General features: G+C 28.3%; 4 protein-coding genes across 4 annotated transcripts; 2 read left to right on the top strand and 2 right to left on the bottom strand.

Moving 5' to 3' along the window:
- Positions 1 to 2843: 2843 nt before the first annotated feature.
- On the bottom strand, positions 2844 to 3500 carry OCT59_008962 (uncharacterized protein; the record flags this gene model as incomplete). Its single annotated transcript, XM_025331975.2, has 1 exon — positions 2844 to 3500. One exon carries the CDS (start codon positions 3498 to 3500, stop codon positions 2844 to 2846), a length of 657 nt encoding a protein of 218 aa, XP_025179364.1.
- Positions 3501 to 6281: 2781 nt separating this feature from the next.
- Positions 6282 to 6503, top strand: OCT59_008961 (uncharacterized protein; the record flags this gene model as incomplete). The annotated part of the gene is made up of 1 exon (XM_066133223.1): positions 6282 to 6503. One exon carries the CDS (start codon positions 6282 to 6284, stop codon positions 6501 to 6503), a length of 222 nt encoding a protein of 73 aa, XP_065999685.1.
- Positions 6504 to 11425: 4922 nt separating this feature from the next.
- On the top strand, positions 11426 to 12744 carry OCT59_008960 (uncharacterized protein; the record flags this gene model as incomplete). Its single annotated transcript, XM_025331976.2, has 2 exons — positions 11426 to 11851; positions 11917 to 12744. The coding sequence occupies 2 exons, from the start codon at positions 11426 to 11428 to the stop codon at positions 12742 to 12744; spliced, it is 1254 nt and encodes a 417-aa protein (XP_025179365.1).
- Positions 12745 to 14157: 1413 nt separating this feature from the next.
- OCT59_008959 (uncharacterized protein) lies at positions 14158 to 17227 on the bottom strand (the record flags this gene model as incomplete). Its single annotated transcript, XM_025316975.2, has 6 exons — positions 14158 to 16205; positions 16284 to 16319; positions 16391 to 16624; positions 16700 to 16744; positions 16833 to 16847; positions 16969 to 17227. The coding sequence occupies 6 exons, from the start codon at positions 17225 to 17227 to the stop codon at positions 14158 to 14160; spliced, it is 2637 nt and encodes an 878-aa protein (XP_025179366.2).
- Between the last annotated feature and the right edge of the window lie 5402 nt (positions 17228 to 22629).

Genomic DNA, 22629 nt, shown 5'->3' with positions numbered 1-22629 from the left:
TTTACTTTGATGGATCGATTGATTTACAATGTGATAAACCTAAAAAGGTTTCATTTCTTTGGCGGAAAATCCGGTATCTTATTATCATTTAATCGATCTCTTAAATCGAAACTTAATCTCCTTAACGTTGCAAAAACGCTCCCTATAAAAACACATTGTCCATAAATTATACATAATATAGCATAATTTGACCATAATTATAATATCTGGTATGTTCATCATTTGTTCATAAATTAAAAGGAATTATAAAATTGTCTTTCTAAGATCCATAAAATATTCGTAAATTGAAAGGAATTATAAAATTATATTTTCTAAGATTTATAAAATGTACATTATTATTATAAACAAGAACTGGATATTTATTTATGTGATAGGTGAGGGGTCAATAAAATGTAAATAAAAAATATTATAATGAACCTATATAGAGAATTAATAAATGCAAGATTTATTATCAGAAATTTTTGATGGATTTTATACTATAAAAAATATATTACCTGAGTTTAATAGAAAAGTCTTTTAATGAAATACTTTTTTAGTTACTTAATGACGCTATTTGACATAAGAATAATGAGATGAAAAATTAAATTGTTAAATTAATATAGATAGATAGTAGTACTCATAAATTATTCGTAGAAATTACTAAATCAAAATTTATAGGCATGTTTAGAGGTATGACGATGACCGAAAAATAGCTCGTAGCTCCTGTTACAGATTAAAAATTTATTATTTTTAAAAACAAATAAATAAAAAATTTATGAGAAATCTGATAGGTTGGATCAGTGATGAATTGTTTCTAGGAAAATATATTTAAATCACTGAAACTTTCTTTGATGAATGTAATTTTTAAAAAACCGATTAACCTTATGCACTAAGAGAAAAAATAAAAAAAAATAGAAAATAAAAAAATCAATACTTCAATAAGTTGCAACTCGTTATTTGCAAAATATGTCAAACAAAATAACGCCTTCATATGCTCAGAAGTTTTTTTTAATAGTAACAGCAGGAGAGTTAGGAAAAAATCTCCTAAACCTTGTCCTGACTGTAAAGAAACAAGTGATAACGTTAATATTTCTTCTAGTAAAGTAGAAATAATCCATCTTCTATATATTCTAAATCTTCTATCCCTTCTGCCCCTTCTACATCTTCTAGCGACTGGAATCTCTCGGAATTCTATTATTTTTTCTTCACATCGAAAACTTTCATATTTATTATGATTGTATTTTACTCTTTTGGCGCAGCCGCAGCGACTGTCCTCATTAGAATGACGCAACGCTCATGAAAAATTATAAATAAGATGAAGTTTGAAGACGATACCTTTGGAATTTTAAATCTCTTGATTAAAATACGATCAATATGGAATCTGAACATATATATCTATCGAAAAAAAAACACGTTATAAATCTAAACCTATAAGAGACTCGTTTTTTCCAGAATCACAAGCTTATCAATTTTCTTTACATGTTAGAAACCAAAACCTTATAAATCAACGTTAAAGGCGCATTAGGTAGAGTAGGACATTTAATATTTTAGGAAAATATTTTTTAGCTTTTTCACAAACATAAGATTTTATTATAAGATATAGTTTTTTTTAAGATTTATATGCTTTATAAAATGAAATAAACCTCCTTTCAAATTATCTTCCAAGCTAATTACAGATTTGTTACAAATACCCACATGAGTTTACCCTAATGAGTAAATGAGTAATGACATTTGCAGATCACATGATCGTTTTGCCAAGAAAAATCTTAATTAGCAGATCTCGAGCTATACGTATGAACCATACTAATTTTCTCTAGCCTATTCTTACATAATTCTGGATTTCTGGTCATTAATTCACTTTTTTTTTAATGATCCGCATAATATTACCCATTCATGCTCCATTATACATTTATTCTCTCCTATTTCGAAAAATCAAAAGCGCAATGTTGTTACCAAATTTATTTCGTAACTAAATGGTTTTCTTTGTTTTAAACCATCGACTTTGTTAACTTCAAAGTTGCACATCATTTTATTCTTTTTATCAAATAAATTATTTTATTGCGCGAGATTAAGTGAGTTAATAAACTTGCCAAAAGTATATATTATTCCAAGATGTTAAATAAGTTTTAAAACGTATTACGCCAACATCTGATGTTATAGACATAAACTACCACTTTCGACGCCGAACCCGACTATATTAATTGTGAGGATCAATTACATAGTACGTTACTATATTTTTTTTTGCACTTATGCCGGTCAAAGTCCGCATAATTCAGGCCAGAATCGCCATAATGTGGGAGTTTCTTAATAACAGCAAAATACGATAGTTTTTATAAAACCCGAGCTATACATAAACAGGTTGTCAAACCTTTTTTGAATTTAGGATTCAAGAACTGTCATCAGCGCCTAGCTAAAATGAAAAAAAATTTCTATGCGACTTTATCAATAAAATGTAGTATTATATAATCAAACCGTTAAGGCCCTATGCTAATACAAAAAAAAAAATTATGTAAATATTTGATGTAAAAAAAAAGTTATCAAAAATTAAATTCAAATACTTCTATATAATTTATTTAAAACATAAAATTTGATTACATTCGTAAATTATAAGTAATTTCAGTTATTATATCATAGTACATACAGTATATAATCTTTATTGATTGAGATACTAGGACATACAGCTTAAAATTCTTATTTCATTAAATAATTTTTCTTTTTTTTTAGAAAAAAGTATCTTTGATAAAGTCTTATGTGGCATAAATTAATTTTATATCATAAATATATTAAAACTTAAATAGTTAGCACATTATCTTTAGAACGATAGAATATAATAAAATAAAGATTCAAGATATAGTTTAGCTTAATTAATTTTGAGTCTGGGCTCCATCTTGTAAATTTTCGGCGCTCATATTTTCATTATCTACTTGAATACTCACAGTGTCGAAAGTTGGTTGTTGAATGTTATTGTTATAATTCTCAACAGATAACTGAACTTGTTGCTGAAGTTGTTGTTGAATTAATGAATTATAATGATTTAAAAACTGAATAATACAATCATTATTTAAGAGTTGCGCGATTTCAAATGAATGTAATTCTGTGTATGTGACATGATAGATAAGCATACCATATGGCGAAGGTAAATAAAATTCAAATGTATTTTGAGGTGCAGGAGACGCAATATTGATGTGTGTACCATCGTTAATTAAAATATTGGGATCATTATTATTGTTTAAAGGGTTAATATCTGATGAGTATACTTGAGAGTTAGATTGAAACCTGAAAAATTGTTGTTGGATGCCATTTGGTTGATAAATTTGAGATTCAACAAATTGTCGAATTAAAAATTGTATATTGTAATGATGTGGAAAATGATGACCAGGGATATGAGATAAATTAATGCCATTATTCAAGAGTTGAGCGATTTCAAATAAATTCAATGCGGTATATGTAACGCAGTATATACGTGTATCATTTGGTAAAGGCAAATAAAATTTGAATGTTTTATGAGTAGTGGAATCCATTTTTATTTAAAAGATGTGAATTATTTCAAATTTGAATTTTTGAGAAAGGCAAATGACGAGTCTTATATAGTTATCTGATAGGCATAAATTATTAGAACTGGCGACTGCATATGCGTATTTTTTATTTATACGTACTTTTATTGCATATTTGTTTAAAGAGTTTATTTTGTTTATTTGATTTCGATAATAAACACATATAAGGAATGATCTTCAGCACATTCCGTTAAATTACGTAATTTCAAATCTTTGGGCGTATATTTTTCTTTTATAATAAATTTTTCCTTTGTAAAAAAGAAAAAAAAATGATATATATATCTTGAAAAAAAATAAATCTAAATTTGGATATGATTTTCTTGAAAAAAAGTAAATTCTCTTAGATTGAAAAAAAACTTTCTTTTACAAAAATAACTTGGAGTGTTTATTTGTTGTGTATTGTGTGTATAATATAAGTAGAATATTAAAGACCCTGTGATCAACATATTATTAGACAACTTAGAAATTGACAAATTAGAATCGGTCCATTTCAATATAAAATTGTGTACAACATCAACAAAATAGAATGTGGGGATAACGTAACTTTTAAACGTGATTCAATTATTTAATAAGTATGCAACATGAGGATTTCATTCTATTTGTTGATGTAGTACAGTACACAAATTTTTTCATTTTCATATACGTCTCTAAAAAATGTTTACCATTTATAAGCCAAAAAACGAATGATTAACTCCACGTAATAAATTCTGTAATTATTAACTATTTTAGAGCAACAGTAGATTTCGGGTTTCGCCGTTATTTACTTCATCTTCCATCTTCAGTAATTACCGAATTTTGCCTTTGTAATGGCAAAATTTTGTTTTTGCATCGGTTAACATTCTCCATTTTAATGGGAATGAAAGAGAAAATGAGCAAATCCATCATCAAAATTTCGGAAGGACCCAGAAATATATATATAGGGGGTCAGGTGATGAAAAAAATTTTTTACTATGAGCAGCTGTACGCATTTTTTCAGGGCCGGAATTATGATAATGTCAGTCGGTTACTATAATAGGAAATAAAATTCTGACTGGAATTATTAAAAATTATCTAAAAAAGGAAAGATTTTCATGATTTTTTTAGTTCAAAATACGCAAACTCAAACCTGACCCCTTTATATATATTTCTGGGTCCTATTTCGGACATAGAAAGATTACATCCATTTTTTGAATTAATTCTAGACATGTTTCATGCATCCATACTATCATTTGGAATTGCTATTTAAAGACCGATCCAATTAAAAATTAAGAAGCAATTCACTTATAACTTATTTAAATGAAGCAAATCAAATAAATAATGATAAGTAAGTATGTAAATAAAATAATAATCGAATATATAAATAGTTAATTAATTAATAAATGGCAACTTATAATAAATCTTTTTTTATCTGCATGTATACGTAACAATAGATCTTCAGGAGTACATTTGATTCATCTAACATATTAATCCATCTTTTATAGATCGAAGAATTATACCGAAAAATCCGAAAAAATATTTTTTTTAAAAAAAAATAAATTTATTTTAGAAATAATTCAATGCAAATGAACATTTTTCTTTTAAAAAAAAAAAATCACAAAATCACAATAAAAGCCAGTTACCTTAAAAGTGCTAACAAGAAATAGGTGTGACAACGGTTCTAACTATTGATTTTCTTCTTTTTGGTAACTCATTCATAAAATACAAATATTCTTATTTAAAAGATTTCTTATAAATTTTTTCATTAAAGAACACGAAAAAATTTCCTTTTGTCGGAAGAAGAAAACGATGCTGGAAATGATGAGGTAAAACTTTTTGTTAAAAATTTCTGATCGATGGTATCACAATATGACTCACCAAACTAAAATCATAAATATTAGAACAATTTACATTTGGCAGTTCTCACGTAACATAAAAACTTTTCATGCATAAATATTTCATAGTTCTTATCTAAAACAATTTTTGCACAAAAAATATTGTTTGATCCTAAAAATATAATTAATATAGCGTTGTTATTGATTAAAAGTTACTGGATCGCTAGCGAATGGAATCATCGACACAATTTGTTTAATACTAATTGTTGTAACAGAAATAATCTAATAAAAATAACAAATAAAAAAAGATATACTTTATATTAATGACGTAAATATCTATTTTGATTCAATAAAATTAAAATATCAATCTGTTCTTTATTAATAATTAATGACTATCTCAACTTTTGTTATCACGTCATCATCTTTAATAGGCTTTGAAAAATCCCTTATGACGTGCAAATCTGTTGTACGACTTATTAAGAACAAAAAGCGTGAAATCGATTTCGATCACGTAAGGACGTATACAAAGAAATGTAATGTAACACAGGATCAGGACACACTAACGACCAAATCAAGTGATATTTCAAGCTATGCAGGCGTTGTATCTTGTAATACTGATTTTTTTATTACTATTATATTAGGCGATAGTTATTCGTATTTCGTACCCCCTGGCCAACATTATGCACTGACACGTGATATCGCTTGGCCAAATTTTCCTTAATTCTGGCCGTGAGGGTATGAATAGCAAAATTGGGGGTATAAAAAAATCTCTGAAGTAATACCAATATAAACATAATTTACTATTTTCATCCATTTTACTTTTAACATCTTTCAAAACATATGATCGAAATCAATTTAAAAATATCTTTTGTATTACATCAGAATACATGAAAAATTCCTACATTGAAAAATATTTATCGTTCCCATCGATATTCAATAATTTATCAAGAAAAAACCTATGAATATTCATAATTTTTCACTAAATAATTTTGGCAATAATGTCTACGAACCTAATTTGCAGACAACTGCGTACGATGCATATATGCCTGTTACGGACGTTAATAACGTAATTTCTGACATGTCAAACAATAATATCACTATCTCTCAGCAACCCAATCTTTCTTTACCTAAACATAATCAGCAATATCAGCAATCTAATGTCTCTTCACCTAATGCTTAACTATCGACAATATATTCAGCAACCCACACAATGTTACCACCATTATTCCTAGCCATGGTTGCTATCATAATTATCAACAACCCTAATTATCAACAACCCGTGTCTAACATCGTTTCAAACAAAAAACGTTGTTATTTTTCCTGATAATAATCATCACGATTAATAATATTAATCACTATAACAATCAATCAGCAATCCACGTCTAATAGTGTATCACCTCCGCAATTCTTTTCACCTCTGTTGTTTAACATTACCATTAATTTCCCTCAGACAAATTTTGTCGTTATGCCTACTAGTGCAGATATTCAGCAAGTTCTTGCTTGTTTAATCGTTCTTCTTCGGTTACTAACTAGAAAGCTCAATTTCCACAATAAATTTTTTGACGGCCACCCTTTAAGAGACATTAAAAGGCACATTTTTGAGTAGTAATTTTACATAATTTTTTTTGTCTCCATATTAATAATATTATTTCTTATTTTATTTCCTTATTTCTTTATATTCTAACCAATGAATATGATCATGTACTGATAAATGATAATTGTGAACTAATCGAATAAAAAAAAGATACTTTCTTAATTGCAGATCCGCCTAAAATCGGCACTGCGTTACTAATAAAATTCGGGGTTAAATTTGCCGATTTTGTGCTAGAACACAAACTTCAAAAAAGGATATCTCATAGATGACATATTGACTATAAAAAAAAATCATAAGATATACTGAAAAAATACTTGAAAAAAACGAATTTGCAAAAAAAAGTTATACATTCGTATGCAAAATAATGAGTTTACTATGCGCGCGCGTCAGATTTACACCTTAAAATATACGAAATTTCAATATTTCATTTTACTATATTGCATTATTTACATTAAAAACCTATAATTTTTAGCTTCTAAAGTTGTTTTTAAAAGCTTTTTTGAAACATTTTTATTATTAAAAACAAGTGAAAGTTGAAGAAAACCAGTTACAGAAATATAATTATAAAATTTTTTGGCAAATATGACTTGTCATAAAATGAAAGAAAATATTGTATTTATGATATTTCTGTTTGTAAAATGGTTGAAACTTATTTCGCGCGCGAGATGCAAAAAATGCTTTTTTTTATTATCGCTATTATCCCCGAATTTTATTAGTAACGCAGTGCCGATTTTAGGCGGATCGGCAATTAATAATATACGTTTAACATGTGGTTTACATGAAAGATACATTAAAAAAATACAAAAAAAAATTTTATTAGGGCTAGTAAGATGTTTAAAAAATGAATTCAATAATCATTATTTTTAATATAATGAAGTAATGTATATTTTGCGTATATATGATAAAAAAATTTTCAAGATGAATTCGTACAGCTCTAGCGGCAAGATGGGATGGTCCAGGACTTGGATAAAGATATTGTTGATGTCCAGGACAAATTTTCATTATAAGAGGATATCTTACTGCCTCGGACAATAAATTGGAACAATATCTTGGACGGGACTGGACTTGTAATAAAGGTTTACGGTACATTTCGCCCAAAGCCATTTCGCCGAAAGGACGTTTCGCCGAAAAATAGGGCCAACATTATGCAGAATTATAAATAATTCAGGCCAGAGATTATTTTTCGGTGAAATGGCTTTCGGCGAAATGTCCCGATACCTGTGGTGTGATACAACTATTATCCCCTGATCGACATGGTACGTACGTAAGTAGAACACACATTAGAATAAAGTGTTACCAATAACACTGTAAATAAAGGTTAGAGTAATTATATATGATTAATCATTGACCCTTCTTTTCTGATTCATTTAATGAGATTATATTTTAAATTTTTAATGACATTCCGATAGAATTCAGTTTCATTTTATTCCAATTAAATTTTCTGTAACGTGACATATTTTTAATTGTGTAATATTTTCACAAGTTCTCCTTATTTTGTCTTGAAATGAACGCGTGCTGTATATTCTATTTTATTAAATGAAATACTTTCACGAAAACTTGGAACAAGAACATGTGTAAAGGTGAAATATTTGGTTTTTAGAATGCTACGTTTTTAATTTTGTTGTTTTCATTAGGATTATTCAGAAAATGTTTATTTTATTAAATAATATCTGATATTATAAATTTATTTAACAATAAATCTTGTAAAAATAAAAAAATACGTTTCATCGCATTAAAGCGCTGTAAGATAAATGCCTTTTCTCTTTATTTTTTTTTTTGAAAAACATCGCGGAAAATTTTCCAAGGTAAATGAGTGGTAAATGTCGTACAAAATAAATTTAGCCAATAAATTTCTCTCTTCCGTTTGTTATATTAATGACGATATAAATATTGCTTTTATTAATTAGTCTTAAGTTAGGAATAAATTTCAATGTTTAAAAAATTAACAGAGTGACCAATGTTGAAATACATAACACACAATTTAGTAAATCGAAACGAAATACAAAGCGTTATAAATTAAAAAGTAAGCTCAACTGTTGTTTTGTAATTTATGGTACAACTTCCAGGTAGGTTCCTAATTTATTTTTATATCGTTTGATTGCGATATTGACAATCGGAAAACACATAGTAAATTTGTAAGAAATACTAATTTACCCACTACTTTTTACTATAGCAACAAGATTTTCGAAATTATAAATAAAAAAAGTGGTTTATCATTTACATACTCACGTTTTGCAGGATGACGATTTAGGATGTTTGCAATTTGTCGCAATGTCACATCCTAATATGCATATCGTTTATTTTGAACAGAATTTTTTTTTTTGCGGAAAAAAAAATGCTATTTGCCACTACTGCATTTTGCTGTGGGGTGCATAGAAAAATAAAAATATAAAAATAAAAATAATAATCAATTTTTCAATTATTACGAAAATAAGAAAATTACTAAATTTATTATTGGTTGAAAATAAGAAAATAGGAGTTATAAATAAAAAAACTTTTATTAGCCGTGGTCTTTAAAATTAGACGCAAACTAAACCCGATACCCAACCAACTTATTCAACTGATCCTATTTCATTTTTTAAATAAGATCGATTCAGTTAAGAAATGCTTTTAACTTCATGTAACTTACGATAAAAATAGATTTTTTTTTATATTTCAATGAAATCCCCACTCATGATCATCATAAAGGTTTATTGGAACAGAAAGAGAAAATTTTCCTCTTAACCGTTTAAGCATAAAGTATAAAAGTAAATGTAAAATTTCTATGCTTTGAAAGACTAGATTACAAATGACCATTTCTAATAAAATAAACTATAGTTAAACATAGATAAGATATCGAATGACTCATGATGTATGGCATGTAACACAAACACGTGTTATACAATCTTATATTTCCAAAAAAAAATGTGATTTTTTTTTTAATTTTGAACCTTAATGAAAGATAACAATTTATTTTTTACCATTTTTGTGAGAAGCGATTTATAAAACGGTTTTTAATTAAATGCAAGATAATAAATAAATAAATAAATAGAACAAAAAGCATTATTATTACCGTTGTGTGACCACAGCATAGCAGATAGTCATGCTATATTTACTATCATATGATAGTAAGAATAAATCTGGAGTGTTTGTTTTATCTTTAATCAGTTTCCCTATTAGGCTTTTTTTTCGATCGTTAGCTTTCCAGACTTCCGGACAAGACGTTGATAACACAAAAGGATGAAAATGGGTTGTAAAATTTTATCAAATAACTGATAATCAAGTTATTTTGATTATTGAATTTTTTCTAACTTCATGTTTGTCAACATTAAGTTCAGGTGGCGAGTAATCATAATAATTTATTACCAATTTCATTTTGGATCATGGTCCTTACAATACAAAAACTTTAATGTATAATTTGAAAGGATCGCTCTTTCATTGATGATCTTGATGATCTACGCCTACTTTGTCCTAAAATGGACTATTTTAAAGCACATGGGGCAATGATAATGACGTGTTACAAAAGTTGAATGAATTTAGGTTAAAATTACTTTAGTAAATTCCATAAAAAGAATAATTGTTAAAACTAGACAATAATTATTAATGACAAAGAACGGATAAATATCTTACCTGCTGATATGTTTCAAAATTAGATATTTACGTTATTAAATATATAAATAAGGGGAAAAGAACAAAAAAAGAAATGCTTCTAAAATTAGAAGTATTGTTTTCTTTATTTATTGTTATTTTTATTACAATAAATCAATATTAAGCAAATTAAGCAATGACAATGTTTATTTTTGATTATATTTTCAGGATCAAAAAATACTGTGTAAAAAATTGATTTTAGATAATATTTTCATTATTTCTATTATTTGATTAAAAGAACTAAAAATAAAATCCAGTATGCTTTGAAAGTTTATTTGTATGTTACGACGATCTAACCAAGATTAATTGTAGTTTTTACCAAAATCGTATCACTAGTGAACTGCGGATCCTAATTTACGTCTCTTTTATGATTGAGACCTAGGATTAAATTTCTTTATCTAATTTCATTATGGGATGGTCAGCTCTGTACTAATTAAATGGCTTTTTCCACCGACTTTGTTAACTTCAACAAACTGAATTAGCTCATTTTCTTTTCATTTGCAAAAAAAAAAAATTGATTTTGCTAAATTGATCATCAAAGTACAATATACAATGTTAGTTTAATGGCTTCTTTTAAAGATAAATAAATATATTTTGAAAGTAATAATTAATTAAATGATACGAAAAAGTTATAAATACGATTCTTTTCTTTTCACCTTTTTACCGTCACCAATTCTGATCTTTTCGGTTTTTGAGGTGTCGTATAATAATAAAGTAATTCATTTTTTTTTTTTCGCGCAAAATATACTTATGCATTTATATTAAGGTAATAACGATTCTTATAATCTTAATGTTTTTAAATTACGATATCAAGAACTGTAATTATATTGATTAAATAAATCATCATGTAGTAGTATTATATATTACTTTCCATTTTTAAAATGGAGGAAGATTTATTTTATCAACAAGAAAATAAGTTTGTCCCAAGAGAACTTAAAGATTGTCCAGAATGCGGAAAGCCCAGAATTTCATTTGGATGGTGTAAGGATTGTGAAACTAATTCTATGAAAGAAAATTTTCCTTATTGGACTTCGGAAAATAAAGAGATTGATGAGTTGATTCATCATACTCAATTAAATGCCTCCCAAACTTGTGATTACTTGGAATGGATCCCATTTGATAAATTTGAAATGGTAAAATATATTGGCAGTGGTGGATTTGGTAGTACCTATTCAGCTCTTTGGATGGAAGGGCCTCGATGGATTTGGGATGATGGTGCTCAAGAATGGACTAGAGCCGGTCCAATGAACGTTGCCTTGAAACTTCTTGATAATTCACAAAACATTTCAAGTTCTTATATTGGCCAGGTTTGTGTTAATTATGGTACAATTGTTTGCGTTCTAATTTAAATTTCATATATCTTTTTTAATAGATTAAAGCGTATCACAAATGTTTGCAATCGGCTTCATTAGCCGAAACATTCGGGATTACAAAAGCACCTACATCTAATTATATGATTGTCATGAAATATTACGAAAACGGTAATTTATACCAATGCCTTGATCGTTCTAGTGGAATTCTTTTCTGGCGTGATATGATTGATATGTTATGGGGCATTGCTGGAGGTCTTGAAAGAATCCATACTGAAGGAAAAGTACATAAAAATCTTCATGGAGGAAATTTACTTATTGAAGATAAGAAAATTTCTACAGACGCTCGTATTGGTGACGTGGGTCTTTATGGACCATGTTATTATCATGAAAATAAAAAATCAGGTCAGATATATGGAGTTCTACCATATATTGCGCCTGAAGTTTTACGTGGTGAAGATTATAGTACTGCTTCTGATATATATTCATTTGGTATTATTATGAATATACTTACAACTGGAAAAAGACCTTGGCATAATAGAGCTCATGATATCAATTTAGCAAAAGATATTTGTGATGGTAAAAGACTTGAAATTCCGGATGATACACCAAAATTTTATGCAGATTTAATGCAACAATGTTGGGATAATGAACCAGAGAACAGACCGACTGCATTTTATTTAAACGAAAAATTGGGAGAATGGATTATCTTAATTTGTGACGACCCAAATCCTTCAGAAATTTCGAACGATATTTCTATTGCAGATGAAAAAAGACATAAAATAATTTCTCAATTATCTAAGAATTATATTCAGCCAGAAATACATCCAGAAGCATATTATATAAGCAGACTTTTGTATTTTCCTGAATTATTAAACCGACATGACTAATTATAATTGTTAATTAAAATAATTTTTAGCTAATGATTATATATAACTTGCCATATATTTAATTTTTAACTGTATAAAGCAAGAATATTTATTATTTTGTTATTATTTTTCCGCATATTTTTTTCATCCTATACTGTAATCATCATTTTATTCTTTTATCAAATAAACCATTTTATTGCGCAAAAAAATGGGTTTTGCTTTTCTTGAATTTCAAAAGTCATTTACATGCATGATCTGTCTTATTCCAAGAATGAATGTCAGACCACATTATTTCGCTATTTTAAACGCAAGACGCTAATATCTGATGATATAGATAGTATAGACTACCACTTTTCGACGCGTCTCGATAGGATTAATCCAATGAACTAAGTTTTACCTTTATAAAAATTACTGATAGTGAAATTTGTTGTTCTTGTATATAATTATGTAGTATCCACTGTGCGAGACGGCTGATTTACCCCTTTTTTGAACGTCCTATAGAACCCGTAATAAAATAAATAAGAATTAAAATTACGATAATAAAAAATTTTTTTTAAAATTTTTTAATGATATTAACAAAATATATAGGAAATATATTATTTTCTTTTTTTTTCTAACTTAAACAAGAGTTATTTTTGTCATTTCACCGAATAACCTTTCTAATATTTAGATTACCATTTCCAAAAAAGAATATCCTTCCCCAAAAAACCAATTCCCAAACCAATTCCCGACAGGTTTTAACTTTGCGAAATCAAGTTTTGAAAGCATGTGAAGACTTTGGCAATTGGCTTAAATGCGAAATAAAAATAAACGTCATCATGCATTACTCCAAAATTATCACTATTATCACTATTTTGTTAATTGGTATGTCGATCAAAATTCATATTTATCACCTAACTTATTAGTGATGTGAGACAATTCGGCCCTAAGTAACGATCGGTCATGTAATTTTTTTTGGCATTTTTATCACTAAGGCAGGAATTGCTTTGCAATAACACATTTTTTTATACTGTACTAGCCGTTGAACCCGTTGCTCCGCAACGTCAGATAAACATACACGTGATCGGTATGACGGTTAAATGTTATACACGATTTTATACAGTCTTTCGGGTGCACAGGTATAAATTCGTAGTCTAAACGTTACGGATACACAGGTATAAATAGTAGTCTAAACGTTACGGGAACACAGATATAAATATGTAATCTAAACGTGACTGTCACACAGGAAAACAATTATCATATAGTAGATATGGTGGTATGATGTTAACTTGTATCGTATATCAATATATAATCACTTTGTAAACATTGGGAAAATGTAAAAATATAAGCCCAATTAGGCGAACGAACCAATGCTTTATTATAACTTTATTCTAATTATTGAAAATATTATATTAATACTTAACGGCTTCATTTCTTATTATAAATTTATAAATATTATATTAACTGCCATTTATCAACCAAAGACTGTTTCTGTTCGAAGACAAGAGGTAAAAAAGTTTTGATAACATCCTCCCTTTTTAAATCTGTCTTTTCATCAAACTCACTCCATTGGGTATCAAGTGGCCAAGGACGAGTGAAAAGTATTTTAGACAGTCTTTCACTAATTTCCTTACCACAACATTTGAAAGATCCGACGCCTTGAATATAAATAATTTGATCATAATCGTTCTTTACATCTTTCTTATCTTCATTATTTTTATTTTTTGATCGCGTTTGTGGAGCATTTCTACTCTTTAATTCTGCTTTTGATTCAACCGCGTTCTCTCTATCTAAGCCAAGATCGATGTAAATGCCTAGAATCTTATAACCCTTCTTCCATTTACCAAAGGAATTTAATGGATGTATTAAAGAAGAAATATCCTTAGCACCAAAGGTTGTTTTTTTTTGAATTCTTGTTTTAATTGAAATAATACCATAGCCAGCATTATACTTGAAGGGAATGATATGATCAATAACAGGAAAACCTAATGGCATTTTGAAAGCAGTGTGGCGGTGATAAGCTTCTATGACAAGATTCGCTGTTAGAAACTTCATCCCCCCAGATTCCACATATTTTTGATTGGTAGCTAACAAAGATGTCCAATGGTTAAAACCAATTTCTGCCTCATCAATACCCATTCTATTAAGTAACTCATCAAGACCATCTATTTCTTCGCGTAATAAGGACTTTAAAAATAATTTCAGAGGAACTTTTTGCAAATATGTTACTGGTGAGTCAGGGAAACATTCCCTCACAGCATCTGCATAAGCTTTTGAAAATAAGATGCGATTAACAAGTTCTCCTCTTTCTCCCGCTTCTACAACTCCACGACTAAACAGTTCCAACAGTGTGTCCAAGCAATTTTCCCAACCAACATCAATAATACCTTTAAGTGCCCCGGATGCAAGGATAGGATCAGAAGGATATGTACAAAGAATACTTGTACGATCAAGTGAAACTCCTAATGCAGTTGCCATATGGGATGCTATCAAGCTGTCTACTTCTGCAATTCGAGGGGAAACCTCAAGAGATAAGGAGCAAGCCATACATGCAAGATTCGCAAGATGATCATTATTCTTTTTACTAAAATTGCGGATCTTTTGTGAAGCTAGGTGAACAAGGTTTATAAGACTAACTCCGGCTTGAGCAAGGGAACCCCAAAGTGGAATTCCTAGATAAACAACCCTTGTATAATCATATTCTTTACCAACATTTTCGGCAAGCGGTGCTAATACATCCATGGTGTTGACATCTAAATACGCAGGAAATATAACGAAATCATGTGATCTGGCAGATCTAGTGTCTTGTGTCACTGGAGGGAGGAAATTGCCAATCTTTCCACTTGTACTGAGAAGGATATTAAAGAATCCAACCCACGAAATATCTCGAATTTGTCGTCTCCATTTAACAAAATAGGTTTCATCATCTTTTGCCTTTGTAGCCTTTGCAAGTAATTCATGCGCCTCATCAATACAACAAACTATAGAGGCTTTGTGAAATAATTTCTTCACAAAATTTTCATCACGAGAGTCTGATGAAGGTTTTTTTTGTTGTAATAATGATTTAAAGACACTTCGCCAGAAATCATTACACTCAGCTTTGTGATCATCTTTAATTTGAATATTCCAAAACTCCTCTGCGCTCCAGTTTTTATTCTTAATTTCTTTGATTGCTATTGATAAGAGGGCCCCAAATTTATAGTCCCGAATCGTTTCCAGAATTTTTTGAACATAAGGTGTTGATGCAGGGTAACCAGAACTACACTCATGTCTTTCACAAATGTACAGGATATAGATCCCCTTGGTTCTCAGCTCCCCCACAAGCCGTGTTTTACCAGAACCAGAGCTTTGTATGATTGTTAAGTAAGGGGCGTATGGTTTTATCTGCTGGTACCATTCATCATGAAATAGTTTTAGTCGCGAACAGAAAGTTTCCAAGGTTGTGCCTTGGTATTTAACTTGAAATGCTTCTTCAATACGATTTGGTTCAATCTGCTTCGCATCTGCAAAAAAATTATAAGATGGGCGCTGATTAACTAGTTGCTTAATAATGCATCAAAGTTTCTAGTATACATTCTTACCTTCTTCTTTCTCATCACTTGAAGAGCTTTCATCATCTAATGATGACAAGTGAGGAAAATGTTAGAAATCAGTGTGTAGATTTTGAAATAACCCATGTTACGCATACCATTTTCTGTGACTATAATATCATATGCATTATCTTCCGTATTGTGTAATTCCGTGACAAGTTTACTGTCCTCCAAAGTTTCACTTCCACGGTGAATAGTGACATTTCCTGATATATTAAGCTGGGCTTTGATCGTCCTTTTCAGATCATTCACATCGGATACTCTCATTATTTTCAAGACACTTTCCGGTAAAGAGACGTATTCATAATTATAGCGTACCCATATTTTTTTATCTTTTTTTTTGCAGTTAGATGGGATGAGTCAGACATTTCATAATAAAATTCGTGTATGCCAAAACTATCAATTACCTTGAAGTTGGAGTCCTGCTATACCAGATATTAAACTTCCTATACCTAATATAAAAAAAGATCATAATGAATGAAATGCGAAAAAATAAAGCCAGGTCACGCATGTTAATTAAATTTATTACGACTCACGTACCAGCAGTGGATTGTTCTACGATAACGCAATTATGTTTTTGGGCGGGTTTTGCGATAAGAAGCAGGAAAGAAAAGCACAAGAATAAGTAAGTATTCGGTATTGTTGACGAATATGACAGAAAAGAAATATTGTTCACCTTCTTTAATTTCATTAATCAGCTTCAAGATTTTTTTGGCTGGGCCAAGGGGTATTTCTAGATTTTTTGTAAGATATTCTTGGGTTATTTCAAGGAAAGCGACGCCATCGACCTCTTGAGCTGTTAAGGTATTTATATGAGTATCAATGTTTTCTAGTCTTCCTTTCAAAAAACGATTAAGTTTTTCTGGAGTATTCAATTCCTTGACTGTCGATAAAGAAAGATCAGATGTGGAGGAACCTGCAACGTTAAATGACATAACTTTTGCGATTAAAGAAGTAATGAAAGAGTAGAAAAATTTTTGAGGAGTATGGAGTATATATATATGAGAAATCGGATTGTCGCACAGATTGTTCTGATGATCAGTCCAGATTATAATTAAAAATTTTAAAAATTTCTTTTAAAAAAGACTTACATCATTTCCTCAATTGTTAATATTTCCTAATATAGGGATCAAAGATTTTTTTTTAATATCTACTGACGCAATTGCAATATGAATTAATAAAGTTAGTTCAATTATATAACAATTACAGTATTAATCCACTTATACATTAAATTTATTGGTCGAAAAAGGAATATTTGGCCTTAATAAAATTCGGCCCATATTCAATCAATTAGTAATGATCTATGATTAGGCTAATATTTGACTTTGTCAAATAATGATTAATTATATTAATTAAAAAAAAAAGAAAATATAGTATTATAAAATAACATCAAAAAAGACTCACTTATAAAAAACCTTTCAACCAACAAAATTGTCAAAAGAAACGCCTCTATTAAAGAAAAATTTCTAATAGAAATCCTCCATCAATTTCTAACGAAATAATCTATCAAATATTTTCACCTAGTATTAAAAAAAATCTCAAAAGAAATTCTTTATCAAAAAAAAAGCCCCTCCTATTAAAAAATAATTCTTTAATGAAATACTTTATCAACAAAAAAATCTCCCCCCTTAAAAAATTTTCTAACAAAATTATCTATCAAAAAAAAACCTTCCCTATTAAAAAATTCTCTTATAAAGAAAAAATTCTCAATGATTTTTTTGCATATTACAAAAGGTGATATTATCAAAGTCATGATATGTTTTAAACTCCAGATAATTGGTAAGACGCTATAAATGGAATCCAAAAGGATTTGATTTCCATAAATGGAAAGTCACTTGTTGTGTTGATCGACATGAAAAACATGTTGTTTTATAACAAGTAGCATTGTACTATGGCCCGCCGTAAGCACGGAAAGGTTGATGAAAAATCATCATGCACCATGATGATTTTTCATCAACCTTTCCGTGCTTACGGCGGGCCATATTGTACGGTACGCCATATTTAATCTATCTTATGATGTATATGAATTTGCAGATCATTATTTACAGCGTTCTTAAAAAAGTGATTAATCTTAATAAGGAAATCATCATCTTATTTTAAAAAGTTTTTTGAATTGATGAGATTGTGATAAAATCTAAAAAAAGAAGACAAATATCAAAAATCAATATAATCAATAATCTTTTGATTTATAAAAATTTTCTGTCATCTTTTTCATAAAAATAGAATAAATTATAAAAATGGCTGCTACTATGAGCGTATTCTGTCTAATAGAAACCAAGTTTAATGATTCAAAATCTGGAGCAGAGTTTGAGGATGCAGTTTTCAAAATAGGACAACAGTCTTATGAAAAATTCAAATGGAAAGTTTTTTATAATACATGCAAAGGGTCTTATCAATCCTTTAAAAAAAATGACATTGTGAAAATTTACATTTATCAAAGTAGATGGTATCATTATTTTGATATGTATTTTATCACCTTTTTTTAAACATAAAATATTTTATTTTGTTTAACACATATTAACTATTAATAAAAATTATATTTTTTTGTTTTTAAGAATTTGAACTCCTTTTTCCAAATTCGAATAAACAAGATATTAGTCTTATACCTCTAATTTTGAATAATGATATTTAATAATCTCTTTATATTTCACTAACCTTAACCATTAATAGAATTTTCAAATAAAAATATTGATTAGTAATATTGTACTATATATTAATTAAACAGGAAAAATATTTATATTGCAACAATATATTACACCAAACGTATTATATATATGATTATGGAACGATAACAAAAATTTATTTTTGAAGTTGAATGAAATAATTAAAAAATATAAGAATTCTAAATATATTTCGAACGAATTGAGATATTTTTATTTTTATCCATGTGATTAAGAATTTTAATAGTAAGTAAGAATTTTAAAGTAAAGATTCTTGTATTTTATGTTTGTTCTACATGATCTGATGATCAAATAAAATCTAGCGCAAAGAATCGTAGAATATTCAATTAATAGAGACGCTGTTATTTTTGAAATATATTAGGAAGATTGTACGGTTAACAATTGGACTTCCAGTTCTACTTCCAATTCTTCTCAATTTCATTCCAACTTCTTAAGAAGAAAAAAAGAATCTTCTTATTTCCGAATTTAGAACTGATCACCGAATCTCCGAACGTAATTGTTCTTGGGTTCTTGGGAAGAAAAAAATTACAAATATGATTTAAATTATAATTATTTATATTTTACAAAAGAAATTTTTATTTTCGAAATAATATTAGCTAAGCTAATATCTAAATTTAGTCCAAAAATTCTTGTTATATAAATTTGGTCAATTCTTCATTTATGTGCTGTATGACCTATACCAATATTTCTTGGGGATGACGTAACATTAATAAATCACATTCTATTTGTTGTTGTTATAAGATAATTTACACTTGTGAAATAAGGGAGTGTAGTAACCGTAGTATGCATGTAATACTATCATTACGTTCAATAAATTATTACCTTAAAAAGGTTAGAGAATTCTTGATTAATTTCGTTACAAAAAATTTTCTAGGTGTCAATTTTATTATTTTTTAAAAAAAACGTATTGATTATTTAAATCTTAACGATACAACAAAATTTTTACTTTCCTACTACATATATATAAAGATATCGTTATAATTTTGATATGTTATTTTTTCAAAGATTTTCATATGGAACCCAACATATCGTTATATCGGAGTTTGACTTTTTATTAAAATCTGATCAAGTTGAGAAACGACTAAAGAATAACTTTTAATTTCATTTTTTTAACCCAATTTAAAATTACAGATACAGATATGAAAAAATTTGATTTTTTTTAGATACAACAACTAAATTTATTAATTCAAGAACAATCTATTATACGTCAATTTAAAAATATAACATATGTGGGGAAAAAATTATTGTATAATTGTATACCGCAGATCACCAAATTTTTTTATTTCAATTTGCAAATTTGGGTAACAAGAATCATATGAACAAATCAAAAAAAATGTCAAAGTGTTGCATTTCAGATATGTTACATTGTTACATCTTTCAAAAGACGTTACACTGCATACAGTATGAACTATAAGTCATATTAAAAAGATTTTAATTCGATATAGATCAAAAAGAAAGTACTTATTTGAAACGAATCTTTAATTCGGGTTTAACTTTTGCATTTATAATTACTTAATTCAGTAATGGCAAATGATTCTTCAAATGACTGCTGAAACCTCTGATAATCTGATTTAAAAACCTCAATGTTGCTAGCATGTGACTATCATGTGACTATACAGTAGATTTTTTTCATTTTGACCGTCTATTTTCTACATTGCTAGTACTCTATATTAGCTATATTGAAACATTAATTGAAAAGTTTTTCTTTTTTAAATCATAAAAAGTGTGGATTGTTTTTTAAGAACATTTATTTGTAAATTGTAGATTCTGTCTTTTCACTTCATTTTGGCTATATAGACAATAATATGACAACTTTTAATTTAAAGTATGGTTATTTTATTTGTCAATGTTCAATTTAACTTCTTAAAATTTTTACATGTATTTCTTGATTTGGTGAAAATAGTAATCTATATAATTAAAAAATTTTGTGACGTTTAGATTAACTTGGCCAGTTTATTACGTGACGACCGTAACGTTAAACAAATTATCTTATATTCAAACTTTTCTTATTCAATTAGAAATACTATTTATTTTTTCTATTATATTAAGCTTTACTACTGAAGACTCATGTATATAAATACCTTAATATAATAAACTATAAATTATAAAAAAAATATCACCCCTATTTAAATATCACGTACATCACGTGGTATAATATTATTAATCGCCTTCTACTTCTAAAGTACCACTAGGGCCCCGGATAATTATAGTTGAGGTCACATCTGACTATGTTTTAAACTTTATACATTATTTATCTTATAATTTTATTAAGTTAATATTATAAGATAATATAGAAAAAAATGGTTCTTTTAAAGAAAAGAATCTTTTGATACCAAAATTATGCAAATTTACTGATTAAAATTAGAGATAAAGTTGTGTAACAAGGCAAAATTTGGCAAAAAAATATACACTTTTTCACAATCGGTATACATAGAAATATTCAAAAAAATAAAAAACTACATTATTAAATATTACTTTTAAAATTACAAAGTTATAAATAGTAGGAAGGCAACTATTTTATTAAAATTTTACATTTATATCTTTTAAAATAAATTCAAAATGGCAATAATAAATTTTTAAAAATTCTTAACATAGGGGATATGACCTTGATTATAATTGTCCGGGGTCCTGTACCACTAGTATCAATAAACTTATCAATAATAAGAGAATTTCCTTCAACTAGTATACTTTTAGATTCATTAGATTCATAATTTTCTTTTCAAAGATAACATCTAAGTGTATTCCGTCATTCTGTCTGCTTTTCCATTGATTCGAATTTTTGCCATAAAATATTAACTTTTAGGGTAGCACTATACCTCCCGTGATCTTGCGTGATGTCACGTGAGTCATACGACCGATGTCGTCGGTTATAAGAAAAATTTGGCCAAGGATTCGGAGGATTCGGGGGATTTGGGATGTTGGTTCCCATCCCCATTTATTTGGGCGGTAAGTATAGGTGGTATAGGTGGCACGGTAATTTTTTGACTGAAACCGTTTCTGATCCAGATTCACTGTATACTTTGAATGAAATAGTATACTTTTAGTTCCACCAACAAATATCTCCAATAATTCGAGAATAGGCATACCAAAGATGAAATTCCATACCAACATGATTTGTAAATTCAAATAATTCTGATTTTCTTATTTCCAAGGTATAAATGTTTGATTTTGTTTCAATTCTACCGATAGTTTGTTCTATTGTTACATTTGTATAATATTTAAAAGCAAAATCCCCCACTTAAAAGGTTAACGCTAGTCTTATATTTGGAGTATTACTATTGCACTTATATTACAATTTCTAGGTTCAAATAACCAATATTGATAATAAGAGTATGATATATATGCTTTTTAACCGTTACTGTTTAAACTCATTCCAACGATATTATTATAATTATTACCATCAACTTACCTTTATGACCAATATTGATATATATGGATTAGATGCAGAACTGGTATAGATCCCGTCATCATTGTTATCCAAGCTTGAAGCTGACTTTGAATGAACTATTTTATATGATTCATTTTATCAAGTTAAAATCTTTTGTAGAATCGATAACCCTTCATTAAGTGTTTGCAGGTTGTACTTGTAAGTTTGGGGCTTTAATATGGTTAGCATATTAAAAAGCCGTTTGGAACAGTCTATTGGTCTTCTGTGA

The sequence above is a fragment of the Rhizophagus irregularis genome, chromosome 17 (assembly GCF_026210795.1).
Source record: "Rhizophagus irregularis chromosome 17, complete sequence".
In the NCBI taxonomy this organism is placed as follows: domain Eukaryota; kingdom Fungi; phylum Glomeromycota; class Glomeromycetes; order Glomerales; family Glomeraceae; genus Rhizophagus; species Rhizophagus irregularis.
Note: the sequence above shows the minus strand (reverse complement) of the source record. Positions and strands in the feature narration are given on the sequence as shown.